At 38.8% G+C, this 18,915-nt stretch overlaps 1 protein-coding gene across 7 annotated transcripts in view; it reads left to right on the top strand.

The window, feature by feature from the left end:
• The first annotated feature begins 11,356 nt into the window (after positions 1–11,356).
• LOC145348976 (mitogen-activated protein kinase kinase kinase kinase 4) overlaps positions 11,357–18,915 on the top strand; it is a 315,280-nt gene continuing 307,721 nt past the window's right edge. For 4 of the 7 annotated variants that reach the window (XM_080197144.1, XM_080197146.1, XM_080197149.1 and 1 more), the window contains exons 1-2: positions 11,357–11,630; positions 11,972–12,037. In XM_080197144.1, coding sequence (XP_080053270.1) covers positions 11,574–11,630; positions 11,972–12,037 — 123 coding nt within the window. In that variant the 5' untranslated portion in view covers positions 11,357–11,573. The remainder of the gene's footprint in view (positions 11,631–11,971; positions 12,038–18,915) is intronic. The other 3 variants (XM_080197145.1, XM_080197148.1, XM_080197151.1) reach the window with 1 other exon arrangement.

Here is an 18,915-nt window from a genome sequence, read left to right on the forward strand (position 1 = left end):
AGTATGTTTCATTTCTGTTGCTGTGCGATGTTCCTGAATCAGGTCTACATCTGTTCAGAGCCAGGGACAGAAAAACCCATCATATAAGGAATCTCTGCCCACTATTGATGTAATTGCTCTATTAAAGGGCAATCACAGGATCTATTCCATTACTAAGTCAACAAAGACCTAGTTGGTAGGCACGCATTAAACCAAGCAGTAATGGAATTATGTTGTTGCTCACAAGAACATTTGCATATCACATGGCATTAATGGAAACTACTGTTTGAGATTTCTGTGCTTGTAGCACAGAATATCTTTTCAGATAAACTAGTATACTACACTTTGCTGTATTTAGCAGATCACAGAAAAGAAAAACTTCAAAAGTTTCAAAAGAAAAACAAATTCATTACCTGCTCTAAGGATATAGCAAGAGAGGGTTCTACACTTCTACAAGATGGCAGGTATCCAAGAAGATTAAGGCCTAATCAATAGCATTTATACAGCCAGACTGGTATCTTACAATCTTGCAAGAGCAATCATCAACAGGAGAGGATTAATGCCCAATGTGTCTAAAATCACAGGCATTGTATGGTGCAGGCAGATGCTAGGATATTTAGGAAACATTCATTCAATGGATTGTTTCTGGGACACCAGGGAGATTTTTGAAGTATTAAGTACTGACATCTGTCTAAAACCCACAGATGACTACAGAATGAAGACTTAAAAAGATATTTTCTGCCATTTGGACCTAAATCAAGTAACCAATTGTATTTCTGATTCCAAGCTACTTTTGCCTGGATTGAACAGGAGGAATTATGAAGTACCTCCAAAGTCATCAAGTTGATATGGTCTGTTACATGTTTTGCAATTGTCAGTTTAGAGAGGAAGAAGCTTCGGAGATGATTTTGCCAGAAGGTAGAATTCAGGATTACCATCTTCATACCCGTCAGGGTCTGAACCTGCATGTCCCTTTGCAATAGGAAATCTTGTTATATCCAGGTTAAGTTCAGCACATCTGGGAGGAAACACTCCAATTTTTACCCTCCTTCTTCAATTCAAAAATATTTGCAGTGTAGGTCCAATCCTTTCAGAGGATTACTGAATGCTAATAACTTCCTTTGTACACATGCAATTTAGTAACATGAGCCAAGGATAAGGATAAAGAGAGATGGAACTTCTTCCTTGATCAAATAAGAGTGATGAACACAAGGAGGAGAATGAAAAAGAGGAAGAATAAATCATTATCAAGGCCCATCATAAAAACCATGGACTAATGTCTTGGAACCTGCTAACTGCTGTAATTTATATACTTCATTCTAAATAGCCACTAGTTCAAGATGGGTGTAAAAGGAGAAGTTCAGGCTGTGACAACATCAGCCTCATTTACAATATATTCAAATAAAGATTACATGAAGAGCTAAAAAGCAGGTGGAAATTTGTGAGCTTGACTTTGGAATGGAAAACAGGTGGGATGGCTCTGATCCAAGTTTTCTTGCAGTTTTGCACTAAAGTCACCCTGAAAATGGGAGTGAGTTGTGGAATCTATTGTTTGCAATTATTTCCTCAGTATTCCTTTTTTGGAAAATCATATTGCTGTTCTTGATGCATGTGTAAGTTCTTTAATCTTTCAGCCTGCTTCAGCCATATGCATGTCTCCCTCTGTCTTTAATAGAAAATTACTCTCCATTTAAGTTACAATGGAGGCAGTTCTGCTATTGGAAATATTATCCAGAACCATATTTTTAGCATTAGAACCACACCATATATTTTCCTAATTTATTAGCTACTGTGAGGCTGTCATTGTGGTGAAATGGCAGATTAAATATACTATTTGTAGGTAGTACACCAATTAGTTGTTAATAAATGTATTTACAAACAAATCGGTAGTGTGATCATTTCTATTTTCATTGTCATGATAATTCCACTTTGGAACAGCAACGGTCCATGATGTCAAAATCAACATTAAAAGTTTACAGCATCTGTGCAACAAGGCTATTATTCTTTTAATTAGCTAATAGCATCATCAAAACATCAAATTACCTATGCATATATTGAACTTTTAAACAAGATCTTTTTTAAAAAATGGACATACAAGCTAGAGATGGCTACGAATGCAAATTTGGTCACTCTTTCTTTAACTCAACAAAGCCTAGTTAAATTTGCTTCTTCTACAACATAAATATATTTGGACTGGTTTAAAGTATCCCCAAGAGAAGGAATCCTTTTAAAATGAATCTTGTTATGATCAACTGAGTGGGTTGAATAAAGGAAGGAAACCAGTTCATTCTTCCTCACCTGAAGCATAGTAATTTTGGGGGTATCCCATTGGAATTTACCAAATTGGAGCTTGTGCCAAGATCGTTCCCACAAAGGAAACAGAGGTAACAAAATGGAGGCCCTGTCCCAGAAACAATCATAACAGTAGTCTGGTTAATATATATTTGTTTCTTCCAAAATTCCAACGGGTAAGCCAAGTAAAGAAAGAAAAAAAATCAGGACCAATGTCAATTGCAGTCAATGTTAAATATTTGACTTCCACATCCTGTTACAACTTTAGATATCAAGCTGATTTTTAAGCCCTGATAGGACAGGTACTGAGATTGGCAATTACAGGTTTTAGTGTTGTCGGTCAGCGTGCCAGTTCCTTGGTCCCCATCCGCCTCTGGGCCATTGCCTGGAGTTGGAAGGAGTGAAAGTAGCAGGACTACTTGTCCAGAAGTGGAAGATCATCAACTCAATTAATCAATGGGTTTCTAAGGCCTATTGTCATAAGGTGAATGGAATTTCCTAGTTTTCCTCCAGGTCCTTAAGGGGACAGGGGAACAGTGTAGCAAACCAGACAGGGGGCAGCACTCCAAGCAGGTTTAGAAAACCTGTAAAGGACTACAGTGTAGATTCTGCAGAATATTACCAGGGCTTCAAAGGTAATATTATGAAGATAATTACTCAAACTAGGCTTGTATTTCCTGGAGTATACAAAGTTAAATTTTGGTTCACGTCTTTAAAATTTTGAAAGGAATTGACATGGGCAGCACTGTTCCTTTATACAGTACAGAACAAACTATATTTGCTTTAATAATTTTATGTCTGAGCAGTGACAAGAGCTCCTTCTCACAGATTAAGGCTTTCACAAAAAAATTCCTGAAGATGAAAAATTGCAGAGGACCAGGCCACAACCTTCCTTGCAATCCTCCTTGGGTATGGGGTTGGTACACCGTAAGAAGTCTGACAACACTGGGTTTAAGTCCAACCGATTTATTTGATAGTAAATTCACAAGCTTTCGAGGTTTGCCCCTTCAACGCTGGATCTCCACATTATGGGGTTGGTGCCAGAGAATTGCAAACATTACACTCTCATCTCAAAATCTGAATGAAGATAAATGCAGTATCTACAGGCCAGCTACTTTAACCCTAGTGATGGGAATGCTTTTATAAATGACAATCAGAGGCAAAATTAAAAGTCTCTTGGAAAAGTGTGGATTCATTAAGGAAAGCCTGGATTTCTTAAAGGCACATTGCTTGTCCGATTGATGCAGATAACATGGTTGAGATATTTTACATTTTATCTCTCAGAGAGTAGTGAATCTGTGGAACTCTTTTATCATAGAGGGCTCTAGAGAGTGGATTGTAAAGTATGTTCAAGGCTGAAATAGACAGATTTTTAATCAGTAAGGGAATCAAGGGTTTTGGGGATCAAGTGGAAAGGTGGAGTTCAGGAGTTTCGAATCAGATCTGTGGCAACCAGTTGAATGGTGCTGCAGGTTTACAGAAACATAGAAACCAGAAACACGACTAGGCCATTCAACATTTGAGCCTGCTCTGCCACTCATCTTGATCAGGGCTGATCTTCAGATTCAACAGCTTGATCTGCCCTTCTTCACATATCCCTCAATCAAATGGCCTAGTTCTGCTCCTACAACTTATGGTTTTATTTCCAAAAGGCATTTGCTAAAGTGTCACATAATAAGCTTGTCAGCAATATTGGAGTCCTTGGAATAAAAGGGACTTTAGGAGCATGTATAAAGTTGGCTGAGTGACTGGAAAATAGTTGTTTATTAAATTGGGGGAAGGTATACAGTGGGTTCCCCCAGGGTTAATATCAGGATCACTGCTTTTCTTGATATGTATGAATGACTTAGATATGAGCGTACAGATCACAATTTCAAAATTTGCAGGTGGCTCAAAATCTCAAAGTATTATGAACTGTGTGCAGTATAGTGATAAACTACAAGAGAACAAAGAGCAGCTTGTGGAATGGACAGAAATGTGGCAAATGTGGCATTTTGGTAAGAAGAACTAGGCAGGCAAATCAATGGTATAATTCTAAAAGGGATGCAGGGACAGAGTTATAGGAGTACATGTGCACAAATCATTGAAAATGGCAGAACAGGTTGAAAAAGCAGTTGAAAAGACATATTGGATCCTTATAATAGAGGTATAGAGTATAAAAGAAATGAAGTTATGATTAATTTTTGTAAACCACTGATTCAGCCTCGCATGGAATTTTGTCAATTTGGGCACTGCACTTTAGGAAAAATGTGAAGGCTTTAGAGAGAATGCCGAAAAGATTTATGAGAATGGCTCCGAGGATGAGGGACTTCAGTAATATGGATACATTGGAGGAATTTAGACATAGTAAAATAAATTGTTTCTGTTAGTGGAAGGATTGAGAACAATATGACAGTAATTTAAGATATTAGCTAAAGAAGCAACAGTAGCATGGGGAAAGAATTTTTAAGCAGCAAGTGGCTCAGATCTGGAATGCACTACCTGAGATTATGGTGGAGGCAGATTCAATTATGGTTTTCAAAAGGGAATTGGACAAGCACCATAATGGAAAAAATTAGGAGGGCTACAGAGAAATGTTGGGGGAGCAGGTTAACTAAGTTGCTTTAGAAGAGAACTGACATGCTCAGTCCTTTTATTCTGAGACCATTATTATACACAGGACGCAGTCTCAGATTAAAAGGCCACTTAGAGCTCAAAGAAAGAATATAGGAGCAGGAGTGAGTCATTTGGCCCCTTGGGCCTATTCCGCCATTCAACCAGATCATGGCTGATCTTTTATCTGAATGCCATATTCTTGCACTATCCCCATGTATCTTGGGCTGAATGGTCTACTCCTGTTCCTAAACACAAATGAGCTCTCCAGTGTAGCTATGTGACAAATATTTTGCTATTTTCCTATTGCTTCACCAGCCTGTCACTGCAACCTGTTTACTGTCAGGCAGACAGATTTTTAAAGGCTGGATTCTAGTTTCCAAAAACTATTGCATGTTATTTCTAAAATATGGAAATAGAGGAGATGCTTCAGTGAATATACAAATGTAACAAATTTAATTCTGCAGACCATCGGAATCTGCTACAAATTCAATATGTTCACATGGCCTTTGCCACATATGCAAGATTGTAAAGAACAATGTTTTATTATCTGCAATTACACAAGGCATGTAGCATTCGGGCCAGTGACCTCTCTCCATTTGTGTTATGGATAAAATACATTAATCAAAGCAAAAATTATCATCCATGTAGTATCATGTATCTGCCCAAACAATTACTTTGAAACATGGCAGATTCAGCTCTGGTCTATTTTCAGACTCAAAGCTGTCTTCATCTTATATTTCTTAGTCTGCAATGGTGTTTGAAATTATCTGAATATTATTTATTTATTTTCATGGTTTGGTTGGGGTTTGATTATTTTCATGTTTACTTTTTTTGCATATGCTATAGGTTTTCCTTATTTATAAACTATACTCATATGTATACTCGTAGTTGATCAAAACTATCTCCTGATTATTTTTTCATGTGTGTCCCAGTTGTTCTCTTTCCTGGTATATGCTTTCATTGCACTACTATAATGATTTAAAGTTGAGTTACATTTTTACTATTTACAAAGTTTGCCTTTGTTTAAGGGTTACAGTTTACATCAATATCCCTTATTTTTAAAAAATATACATTGGATACATTGTCATCTGTTTTATACCTCCTACTTTCCTCCTCTTGTCCCTCTTCTGTTCTCTGCTTGTACTCTCCTCTTCAAATCTTCTTTTCCTCACCCCTTTCATTCTTTCTTCTTATCCTTCCCTTCACTGTCTTCTTTCTGTGCTCTCTCTTTCCCTCAAAAACAGGTGAATGAGAAAGAAAAAGAGTCTGTTAAGAGGTGTTCCATAATGGTTGTTATGACAGGTGATTGAAAAAGGAATGTGTTTTGATGTCAAATATTTTGTGGGATAAATACATGTATGTTTGTGGGTAAAGTAATAAATACATTCAGATGAAGCCCTGGATTGGAAAGAACACAACACTCATTTGTTGTACTATTTGTAAGTCATTCAAGCACTTTAATCCATTTAACAAAAACTGACGTTAAGTGGCGTATATGCCGAGGAGGATGCATTCTTGAAAAACATGGCTGGCTTCTTTTACTTGCCTGACCTGATAAGGTCATTAAACTTATTGCAGCACTGATCAGCTACATAACTAATGTTGCAAGTCACATTGATTGGCAATCTTCTACTTATCTCATGAAACTCTCTCTGCAGTACCTTTTTTGGGTTTTCCTCCTGACTCTATAAGCCAGTACTTTTCCATGCGAAAAGGATTATCAAGATAGTTGTCTTATGAGCAAAAGATGTGTAATGTAAATATGATCCACTAAACAACTGACTGATACTTTTTGAGAAGAAAAAAACACAATTTGTGCCCTTAATCTGAGATTATGTACTATTATTGTCTGTAAAGTATCTGTTTATTTTACAGCAATTGAAATAAATTTAGTTTGACAAACTCCTTAAAAAACAGCATACTAAACATCACAATTGTTTATAAAATCACACAGTAGCCTCACATTATGACTTCAATCCATACAGGCAGGAAAGAGGCAACATTTTATCTTGGTCTGTCCAGAAACATATAGTTGATATACTGTAAAATAGCTTTAGAGTTCCCAAAGCGGAAAATCAGTTAGATATTTTATTCCTGGTACTTATCTAGTGATTGCTTTGTTTGTAAAGTGTTTGGGTATGATCAGGAGAACAAACAATAGAGCTACTCTACATCTGTCTACACGATGGAGGCCAAACACAGATTTGGTGACCGTTTTGTGGAGTACCTCCACTTAGTCTGCAAGATCCTAAGCATAGTAATATTTAATGCTCCACCTTGTTCTCTTGCTAACCTCCCTGTCTTTAGCCTCCGGCAATGTTCCATTTTAGGTCAACACAAGCTTGGGGAACAGCATCTTACTTTTTCATTAGGCACCATGGTGGCACAGTGGTTAATGCTACTGCCTCACAGCACCAAGGACCCAAGTTTGATTCCCAGCTTGGGTCACTGTCCATGTGGAGTTTGCATGTTCTCCCTGTGTCTGCATGAGCTTCCTCTAGATGCGCTGGTTTCCTCCCATAATCTGAAACACGTGCTGGTCAGGTGCATTGATCTGAACAGGTGCCTAAGTGTGGTGGCTAGCGGAATTTTGCAGTAACTTCACTGCAGTGTTAATGTAAGCCTTACTTGTGACTAATATATAAACATTAAACTTCACTTTTCATATAGCTTTCTGGACTTAACTTTGTCTTCACCAATTTCAGACCATAATCTCTGTTCTCATTTTGTTTTCTTTTCCATTCCAGGTTTTAGTTTTAGCCTGGTTTCCCCTTGTTTTTGCTTTTGATGGCATGTCTTCGTTCACCCCTCTTCTACAGTCATATTTTGTTTCTTTACCTGTCCCATTCTCACTTGCTTTGACACCACCCACTCTTGTTTAATCTCTACAGTCTTCCAATTTATTTCAGACCTTCACTTTTTTTCCCTTATTACATTTCAGGAACCATACCAAGTTGTGATCTAACCAGAATGCCTTCTGTGGTGCATCTGTAAAAGTTGGTGAGAGTCATAGCTGACATACCAAATTTCCTTAGTCTTCTGAGAAAGTAGAGACATTGGTGGGCTTTCTTAACTATAATGTTGTCATGGGGGGACCAGGACAAGTTGTTGGTGATTTGGACACCTAAAACTTCGAAGCTCTTGACCCTTTCTACTTCATACAGGGGCATGTTCTTCACACTTCCTGAAGTCAATGACAATCTTCTTCATTTCGTTGACATTGAGGGAGAGATTATTGTTGCTGCACCAGTTCATCAGGTTCTCTATTTCATTCCTGTACTCTGTCTCGTCATTTTTTGAGATCCGACCCATTATGGTGGTGTCGGCAGCAAACTTGAAAATTGAATTGGAGGGGAATTTGGCTGCACAGTCATAGGTGTATAAGAAGTATAGTAGGGGGCTGAGAACACAGCCTTGAGGGGCACCAGTGTTGAGGATGATGGTGGAGGAAGTGTTGTAGCCTAGCCTTACTGATTGTGGTCTGTAAGTTAGGAAGTTCAGGATCCAGTCATAGAAGGAGGTGCCAATGCCCAGGCCACAGAGTTTGGAGATGAATTTTGTGGAAATAATGGTGTTGAAGGCTGAGCTGTAGTCAATAAGTAGGAGTCTGGCATAGGTGTCCTTCTGTATCTAATTGTATTCTATATTGAAAATGAAGCTGAAAATGTTAAAGACAGTAAAATCTTTATTTCAAAGTGCACATAAATGGAAACATACTTGCTTTTGAATCAGAAGGTTGTGGGTTCAAGTTCCATTCTAGGGCTTGAGCATGAGAATCAAGGCTGAAAATCCGGTGCAGTATTGAGGGGGTGCAGCACTGTCAGAGGTGCCAGCTTTTGGATGAGGTGTTAACCAAAGACCCATCTGCCTGCTAAAATGGATGTAAAAGAATCCACGGTGGCACAATTTCAAAAATTAAGGATGTTATCCTCACCGTCCTGACCAGGGATGCGTAGGTTAGAGGCATTAGTGGGTTTAATGTGTAGGGATATGGGGATAGGGCCTGGGCGGGATTGCGTTCGGTGCAGACCCGATAGGCAGAAGGGCCTCTTTCTGCACTGTAGGGTTCTATGGCAAATATTCATTCCTTAACCAACTTCACAAAAATACATGACTTGGTTATTACATTGCTGATTGTCCAGTTTTGTTTTGTAGTAACATTTTAAGACTTTCAATGGTCGTGAAAAGTCCTATATAAATGTGAACATTTATTTCATTCATCAGAAAATAGAATATAAATGCATCTTTGTACATTTTGGTAGGTAATGCTCAATCACTGCACTTCAATCCACAGATTGACCTTGAAGAGGTTTGGGGTGGCACGGTGGCTACATTATTGCCTCACAGCACCAGGGACTTGGGTTTGATTCCTGGCTTGGGTCGCTGTCTATGCGGAGTCTGCACGTCCTCCTGTGTCTGCGTGGGTTTCCTCTGGGTGCCCTAGTTTCTTCCCACAGTCCAAAAAACGTGCTGGTTTGGTGCACTGGCCATGCTAAATTCTCCCTCAGTGTACCTGAAAGGGCCCTGGAGTGTGCCCACTAGGGGATTTTCACATACCTTCACTGCAGTGTTAATGTAAACCTACTTGCGACACTAATAAATAAACTTAAAACTTAAAGACATCAATTTCGTATGACGCCCCTCGACCTTTTTGTAGCACCAGGGTTAGCTATTTGGACATACTTTTACAATATTTGGTTATCCTTCTCACCACCTATGAGGTGCCATTCATTATCAATGGTTCAGCGGCAGGTCTTGTAAGTTGGTTGGTTCCAAGTCCCGATTCTGTCCCGGCACAATTTCGAACACACATTACAGCGAGTTGCAATATTTAATATCTCACTGTCAAATAAACATTCTGCGAGTATAACTTGTTACCTTGAAACAAAATGCTTTGAAATGCATTTTCGATGGACGGTGACGGAATGTAACCTTCCCCTCGGTTTTCAAAAAATGATCGCGTTTCATCACACAGTTCCGACAAACATTTCATAAGGCTGATGCATTAAATAATTCCAGTCATTAAATTGTGATTATTCGCTGGTGAGCACATTTCTTCCTGATGTTCTCACGTTGACGTTTGGTGATATCTTTTCACTGAATGTGTCGTTTTCATTCGTCAGTTTAGCATATTGCGACCATAACTTGCGATCGACAGGCGTAGCATACTATAAGGAGCCGCATATTAGTCTTCTCAGTTTGTCAAACATAAATCGCGACAATGTAAACATATCACAAAGCAACTTAGTGTTTAACGTATTGTGAGCCCTAATAAATATACATTGGCTGAAGAAACTTTAAAAAAAGTTGTTACGGTCATTTTAGAATTTCGAAATATCCCTTACATCCTCTTGTGTATGAGCGGTGCACAATATTAACCGTTTTGCGGATCGAACATTGACCTGAATGCAATCTTTGCATTGTAATTTCCGATTTAAATTAACAGATGTTCACTTAAATGCTGTGCATGGCATTGTCAGGAGATTTTGCACTGAATGTATGTATTGTTGATGATCTCGCAGTTGTTCTTGTCCCATGATATTCCATGCAGTTGCTTACAATGTATCAAACCACAATTGCCATTTACCCGAAAGAACACCCCACCCCCACAATTGCTTTTTACTGGAAAGATTGCGGTTTTAGGACATCACCTTTAACGTTTTTGGTTAATTTATCGACTGATAAATGTATATTTCTGATTGAGGTGCCAGCGGACCGTACACACTATAAGATGCTGATTGAGACGATCTGTACAGTTCGTCGTGTTGCGCTGGATACATTTTCCTTCGATGTTTATACCTTTTATTGAGTTACTGAGCGTGCCAACTCTTTATTTTCATTTGTTCGCACAAAATCTTCTGACGGTCCGCCTTACAAACGCTCGCTTGTGTCCGCATTAAATGTATCGGAAACTTTGGCGAACTCTTGTTTTTCCTTCTCACCACACCCCTTGATGAATATGAATGACCTTTTTGTCTGGCTTTGCGGACAGCCTTCCCCTGCTCAGCAGCGAGCCGGGGTGGAGAGCGACGGGGAGATGGGGGGGGGGGGGGGCTGGATCAGCACTCGCATGTTACCCAGAAGCCAAAAGCTTGCGTGTTTTCCGCTGGTGCTTGACGCCGCGTTGCAAAGAGTTTCCCGGCGAGTGCGCGCACGACGACTGCCTTTGTTTCCATTGCGATCGCGCGCACGCTTGAAGTCAGCAGAGCGGGGCAGTCAATAAATAAACAAACACAAAAAGAAAAGGAAAGGCAGCAGCTGCGGCGCCGCTCGCATGCATTGACGTGCTGAACCTGAGGGAAGGACAGAGTGAAGCAGCTCTGCGTCTGGATACCGAGCACAAAGCGGGCGGGCTGCACCCCCGGCCATGTGACCTGGGCGCGGCGCGCGCCAGGCAGCTCCTCCGTCCGTTCGCGTACCTCCCGGGGAGGGGGTGGGCGGGGCGGGACGCTCGGGCGGGCGGGGCGGAGGCGCAGACTCGCTCTGATGCAAGTTAGTCAGAGAGAGGGAGGGAGCCGGGCGGTTTCCTGTGTTTGTGTGTCTGAAGGAGGGGTAAGAGCTGGGAGCAGCAGCAGCTGCCACTTTGAGCATGGCATAAAAGAAGAGAAGGAAGCAACTTGCCAAAGCTCGCCGATTGCACTCCTAAATGCACGAATCCCACCCGGTTAGGACAGTACAGCAGCCAGATTGTCACAAATTTAACGAAAATGGCGAACGACTCTCCTGCTAAAAGTCTAGTGGAGATAGATCTCTCTTCTTTGCGGGTGAGTATAGGCTTGGCTTTGAAGGAGGAGGAAAAAAACAGTTTCATAGAAAGACAATGTGAACTCTCCAGACGCAAACGGACACAGTTATTCATGCTTTCCAATTCATTCTCACAGAAGAGTGAAGTCGCTACGTAGCAAATCAGTCAGTTGTCAGATTTTTTTTTGTACTTTGTTGGGTTTTGATGGAAAGAACAGAGGCAGTTGAGAGCTTTCTTTGTTTGTGCATGTATTGGCATGTGCCTGGAAATAGGGCGCAACAGCTGCATTTCACCATGATCCGGCTAGATCAGATTTGGGATTTACAATATAATTACATCTCAAAAAAATTTTCTTTTCAGGACCCAGCGGGCATATTTGAATTAGTTGAAGTGGTCGGAAACGGCACATATGGGCAAGTGTATAAGGTTTGTGTAATTTCTTTAATTTCTCTGCTCTAATCTAAGGGTTACCTCCTGTGCGTGTGTGCAGTTGTAACTATTTATTTCCAACTGACTAAAATTTTATGGATTGTGAAATCTAGATTCTGTCCCTTTTAATGTTGCAGTATTAAAGATTGATTAGATTTGTAGTTGGCAACGATTCCGATTTCAGGGTGATGTATCTAGACAGGCATAGCACATAGACACAAAACAGAAGAAGCTCAAGATCATTATGGACAGGATTTGAACTGTGAAATGCCTCGATTCTGTTACAACTGGTTTGAGATGTTAGTATGAAACGAACTCTCAGACTAATATCGGATCGAACGTGTTCACAAGTAATTCTGAATTGAAGCATCACTCAAATGAAGAGTTCCCACACCAGAATTAATATTTGCTTCATTTATTCCTGGGTTTCCAATGTGGAACCTTACGTGGTCAAGTTCAGTCATCTTTTATCCCCTTAATTCCTCCAAAATGACTCTTACTACATCCACTGCACGCTCATGTTGATCTGGGCGTACCAGCCAGCTGGATCGCTTGAAACGAGCAAGCCCTTTGTTGATCATCCATGCTCGTACCAATTACTTCACTCTTATTGGGCCATTGCCACCACAGCTCAAACCATAAGGAAAGTGAGGTGCACAGCATATTTTTAATGTTGCTTTGTGTGCATTCATATATCAGTCAACCGATGTTGCACATGCATAGTGTAAATTTTACAGAAAATGAAAAGAGGGAAAGGAGGTAAAAGAATAAGAGGTTCTCAAAGCTTCTTGTTTTAATGCTAATCAGATTCACTGGCACAAACCTAATGCCAAATCTGATGTGAAAAGATTTATTGCACTGACCTGTTTGAGTGAAAAGGTGGCTTTGTTTTGATTTTTTTTTGCCGAACAGACTTTTTTGTTTGAAGCTTAAAAGGTTTTATTTTACTTGTATTGGATGTCTAGGCAACTTGGTATCCATTTCTATTCTGGAGTGACATGGGAGACATCCTCAATGAATTTTAAGCAGTTGCTCTCCAGATCTTGTTTTCTACAGTTCAAGGAGATTTTTCATACGTTGGGATTATACATTTAGATAAAACCAGTTTTGTGGGTGGGTTCAACAAGAAGTGTTATCTTGCCTCAACTATTGAGTTTTAATTTCTTCATGTCTTTTGCAACATGTAAGTTTAACCCTTTTGGCATATATTATAATAGGCACACAGCGAACTTTCAAAAGTATGTTTTGTAATGTCTTGATGCTTAGGGAATTTGTGATGCACATCAAAATCTGAAATGATACTTGTGACACCTTGTATTTATTATTATAGTGTTGAGTAAATGCAGAAGCAATATATTTGGGGATTAAAGGGTGCCTATTACATCATTTTGTTTCATCTGTTTGTTTTACATTTCCTCAAAGCTGACTGATTTCACTTGACTTCCATGTTTATATTTGATCAGACTTATTTGATAGAACATAGTGGATGAACTTTTCAGCTTTGATCTTTACTTACTTTCCTATTTTTCTTTTTCATCCAAAGTCATTGACTTCTGGTATGTGTTCAATGGATGCTGACAGCCATGTAATTCTTCACGTCTGAACCTATCAATAGTCAATTTTATTGTGGAGGGCATTGCAACAGAGTCTGATCTTTGCCCTCAACCATCACTGTGCATTTTCAAGTTGGTTGCACTGTAATGGAGCAACATCCGAAATCTAGGTTGATTTTCCTCTACTCTCAAGTGCAGTGTGAGTGAACTTGACAATAAAACATAGGCCTATCTGAGGCTGGATATTGAATTTGAAATCTCACTAGTTATTGTGGTTTACTGCCACACTAGGCAATCTGTTTTTTGTCTGTGATGCACATTTACTTAAGTTTGAATTTATACTGAAGATGCAATAGCCTGGGAAGGGCTAACTTGATTTCTATTTCTAGGCTTTACGCAAATCAGTTGGCACTTCAGAACACCTAGCTTGGAGAAATTGAGTGCCATTGCTTAGGCTACATGAAGACTTGCTTGGTAGAAAAGAAGTGCTTTGAATCTTTGTGCCATAAACTCCAGCCATCCAATATTTAAAACTTTAAAAATCCTCCCTTTTCCATCTTTCTATAGCTCTGCATTGTATTATTTTTCATTGCTGTTGCCAATAAAAAGCAATTTCAGTGTAGCATTATTTTACTAGTCTCCATGCACTAGTCTGCGAAACTGCTAAGAAATTTTTCAATGGTCTTTTTGAATGGAAATATATCTTTCATGGGGCCATTTAGAAATTTTTATCCCTACTTGATGCGGATTGTTGAATATAAGTTGACAATTTTATATTTAGTAGACTATTGAAAAGCCATATGCCATCTATACATTTTCCATTGTTTTACTTAAACTGTCTATCATTTCTGATATGACAGTTTCAAAAGATTGACAGGTACATAGGTATTCAAACTTAATGCACCCAGTTTTGCTTGTTTCCATGAATTAACTGCTGTAACATGGCATGAAGCATTTCAAATTCCAATATATTTATATGTATATTGTTGAAAGCTCGGTATTAAAGAAAGTTAACTGAATAGTGCCAAGATTATAAGAAAAGTCAAGTTATAGAAGGAATAAATGTAGGAAATAGGCATGTTCTTATTTTTGTATATGTGTATAATAATTGATCTCTTGGGACGTTGCAAATGATCGGTAAAATTATCTGGAGTGTGCATTTGAAGTTGGTTTATAGAGCAGGGGATAAATTAGACCAGGACATGCAAAACAATTCAGTCTCTGTATAAATTAAAACAGTTTTAAAATTTTCATATGGCATATTGTTTTACTGCATATCTTAAGTAGAAATAGAGTATTTCAGTGTAAAATATGAGTATGTCTGCAGCATAGGCTATAGGAGTTAGCAAATTAGATGCTTTGGACAGGATGATGTCATTGTAAGTTAAGTGGGCAATTTCCATTGTAAATGTGGAGATTGGAATTTATATTGGAAAGTTGATGCATAAGTGTAGCAAAGCATGACAATAGCATGTATGTTTTTATAGACAGGAAGTGCACACAGATTTGCATCAGCTTGAATCTATAAATATAGTAGTTCTGTTGTATTGCTCATTGTGAGGCAAAGGAATAAAGTATATTCTGTCTTTTGAGTTAGTCCATCACTGTTGTGACTCAATTTGATTTTCTCTGCTCTGTTCCATTTGCCCTGATATCCTTGCCTAACAAAAATATCATAGTCTTAAATTTCATATGAACATATAAATTAGAAGCAGGACTAGGCCATTCAGGTCCTTGAACCTGTCTACCATTGAATAAGATCTAATTGTAACCTCTTGCCTACCCCTGATGAGCTAAGGGGTGCTTTTTTAAAAATTCTTCCTGTCATAACGGACAATTTCACATTTGCCAGATCTTAATCTATATCACTTTGGAGTCTACTTATGCTACCGATCTTTGTCATTAGCAAACTTAACAGCCATATCTTTAGCCCTTTCATCCAAGTCATATATATAAATTCCAGAAAGTTGTGGCTCTAGCGTGATCCTGGTGGCGCATCACTTGTTATATTCTGCTTGGTAGAAATAGATCCATTTATGCTTGATAATGAGGCAAACATCTATTGATGCCAATATGTTTTTATTTTCTGCAATAACTTTTTGTGGTACCTCCATCAAGTGCCTTTTGGGAATCTAAATACAGTACATCTGCAGCACTAACTCCTCCAATTCATTTAACACTGCAGTCTTTTAGAGGAACTATGCAGGATGTCTCATTGGTTTTATAAATTAATAGCAATCCATGTTTAATAACATGGTTTTAATGATGCTTTTAGGGTTCCATTTCATAGCTATATCCATCATTCTTTGAAAACTGACTGAGTTAAATGGTGAATGTTTAAATGGACAACATTTTACAGCTAAGGACACATATCAAGATAAGCTGCATCAATTGATGTTACCTGGGTGGGGGTTTGGAAGAGTGAATAGTATTTAGTTGCACCAGGGGGCAGTGGTAAGAATCAGTGTGCATGGGGAAACCTGATGCTTGACACAACTAGGGGTTGAACGTGAACTTGCAATCCCAAATCCCCACTGTCACCAAGGCTGCCAACTTCCATTTCTGTAATATAACTCATTATATTATAACTCATATTTCAACAGATGCATTAGTGTATCTGTTGAAATGACAATTCAGTGCTCTTTGTCAATCTTCAGCCTAAAATTTGAATGTTTCCAAACTTTGCCTGCATCCTGACTTGCAACAAGTCCTGTTCAGTCCTTTACCATGTTCAGTGGTAGTGCAATTAAAAAAAATCATACCTTTGTGTTCACATCCCTCTTCTTCTGCATCACGCATAACACCCCAAGAACTCGATTATTCCTAATTCTGTTGATTTTTGTCTATTCCCAATTTCCTTTATCTTGCTTTTACTTCATCTTCAAATTCTGAAATTCCTGAATGCTTCTTGAAACCTACTTATTTGACTGAACTTTTGGTCAGCTGTTCTATTATCTACTTTTGTGGCTTGGTGTCACATTTTGACTTAACATTTCTGTGAAGCATCATAGAATGTTTTACTATTAAAAATGCTGCATAAATGCATGTTGTTGAAATTATGTGCTTTGTATTATAACTGCAATATTCTGGCCCTGACTGAATTGGGTGCCAAAGTTACAGTCTAAAGTGAACCAGGAACCTTCTGATTCAAAAAGGCACAGACCTAGGGATAGATTCTGGGCTGCAATTTGGCTAGGTTAGGAAGTGGCATGTATAATCTAGCAGCTGACTGGAATTTTAAGTTGGTATACAGATGCATGGGACCATCTTGATAATTTGGTATTGTTTTGATTCATTTGTGGGAAGACCACAATCTATGCCTTTTTGAGCTTAGTAGCAGTCAAGTTGCAGAAAAATGTTTCAATGCAGGAACAATAGAAACCTTTTCAGGACAAACAGTTTCACATTCCAGATTGTTTTAAAATATGTTAAGGGTGTATAGTTTACAAACATGATGTTGCAGCATTGTATTACACTAATTGTGTTCCCTCTAAACTCACCATACCTGTAATATGCTTCTTGGAAGTTTAGCTTTTCATGTTTCATGAGGTGCATTTGGTTGTGAATTTCTGAAATGCAAAATAAAACTCTTAGTTACCTGAAACCTAAAATGAAACTGTGGACAGTTTAAAAAAGAGTACAAGTTGAAATCATAGGAGCATGTAGTAAGGGTAGGGGCCAGAATACTCTGATGTCATACCCCCTGCTACTGCTGCCAGTGAGAATGGAGAATCTTCATTCACAGCAGCAGGACGGGAGATCACAGCTGCAGGTGAGGTTGGAAAATTCTGGCCAAGTAGGAAAGTATGTTGTGAAAAAGACTAAAGGAATGTAGATCGGTTAAGTAAATAGTTAAAAAGTTTTCAGACGGTATATAATGTGAACTTGTCCACTTGGCAGGAAGAATAAAAAAGCAGCATATTATTTAAATAGAGAGTGATTGCTGAAGTCTGCAGTACAAAGGGATCTGGGTGTCCTGTACATGAATCGCAATAGTATGCAGGTACAACAAGTAATTGGGAAGACCAGGGGAATTGAGTATAAACTTAAGCAAATTTTGGTACAGTTGTACCAAATCCTATCTGGAGTTTTAGGTGTAGTTTTAGTTCATTGAACACAGTGCTGAGAAGATTCACTAATCAGATTCTTGGGACGAAGGGGTTTTCTTATGAGGATGGGTTGGACCTGTATCCATTGGAGTTTAGAAGAATGAGAGGTGATTTTATAGAAACATCTAAGATCCTGAGGGGATTTGACAGAGTGGGTGCTGAAAGGGGGTTTTCTTTTATTGGGGGAGTGTAGAACTAGAGGAAACGGTTTAAAAATAGAGGCCTCCTGTTTAAAATGGAGCCACATAATGTTTTTCTGAGTATTGATAATCTAGAATTCTCTTCCTGAAAGAGCAGTGGAGGCAGGGTAATTGAATATTGTTAAGGCTGAGTTATATTCTTGACCAGCATGGGCAACCTAGGCTAGTGAGTCGGCTGGGTGGCCTCCTTCATCTCAGTGGCGACAGAATTGAAATTGGACGCGTTCATGTGATCCTTGAACAAGATTGAATACATTTAATACATGCCAGATATTTCATAATTTGTAGGAAATGCTTAATCATTCACATAGAACTGTCAACTTCTAGTGGTAAAAATAAAATAAATATTTATGCTTGATTGGATGCAGAGGGAGTGCATGGCTCTCAGTCAGTGTTTAGTGCAATCAGCACACACCTCACTTCATGTACATTTGCTTAATATGAGTATTACTTCCGTCATACTGGTAGGAAAAAAACTGGATGGAAACCAACAAATGTGGCAATTCTACACATGGGCAACAGTCAACAAAATGTATCGTGGGCCGCAGGTGACCACCATATGATGATGATGCATGTTGCCCACCACTAGTTATAGGGGGTAGACAGGAAATTGGGAGTTGAAGCCACAGTCAGGTCAGGTCTTATCAAATGGTGGAGCAGGTTGGAGGGGCCAAATGACTGACAGGTGCTTCAAATTCTGCTAATCTTATTTTTATTTAGTTACTAAAGATTTGTGTCAGAATAGTACCTTTTTTCAATAAAAGTACCATATTTCCATGAATAGCCAAAGATTTTGTTGATTTCATTAAAACCTGAAGGGTAAATAGGTCTTTCAGGGTCCAAATGAAGAACTGTGGCAATTCACATCCTATCCTTGAACATAGTTAGTATTACTGTGTTGTAGAAATGTATTTTTATACATGTTAAACATAATGTTGCATTGGAAGATTTTATTTCTGCCTTCTGTTTTTAGAAACAAGTTGAGTGCAGCTTGTGTTGCTGTTGTATTGCTC

This window comes from Carcharhinus amblyrhynchos, chromosome 10 (assembly GCF_965287045.1).
Source record: "Carcharhinus amblyrhynchos chromosome 10, sCarAmb.v2.hapA, whole genome shotgun sequence".
NCBI lineage: Eukaryota > Metazoa > Chordata > Chondrichthyes > Carcharhiniformes > Carcharhinidae > Carcharhinus > Carcharhinus amblyrhynchos.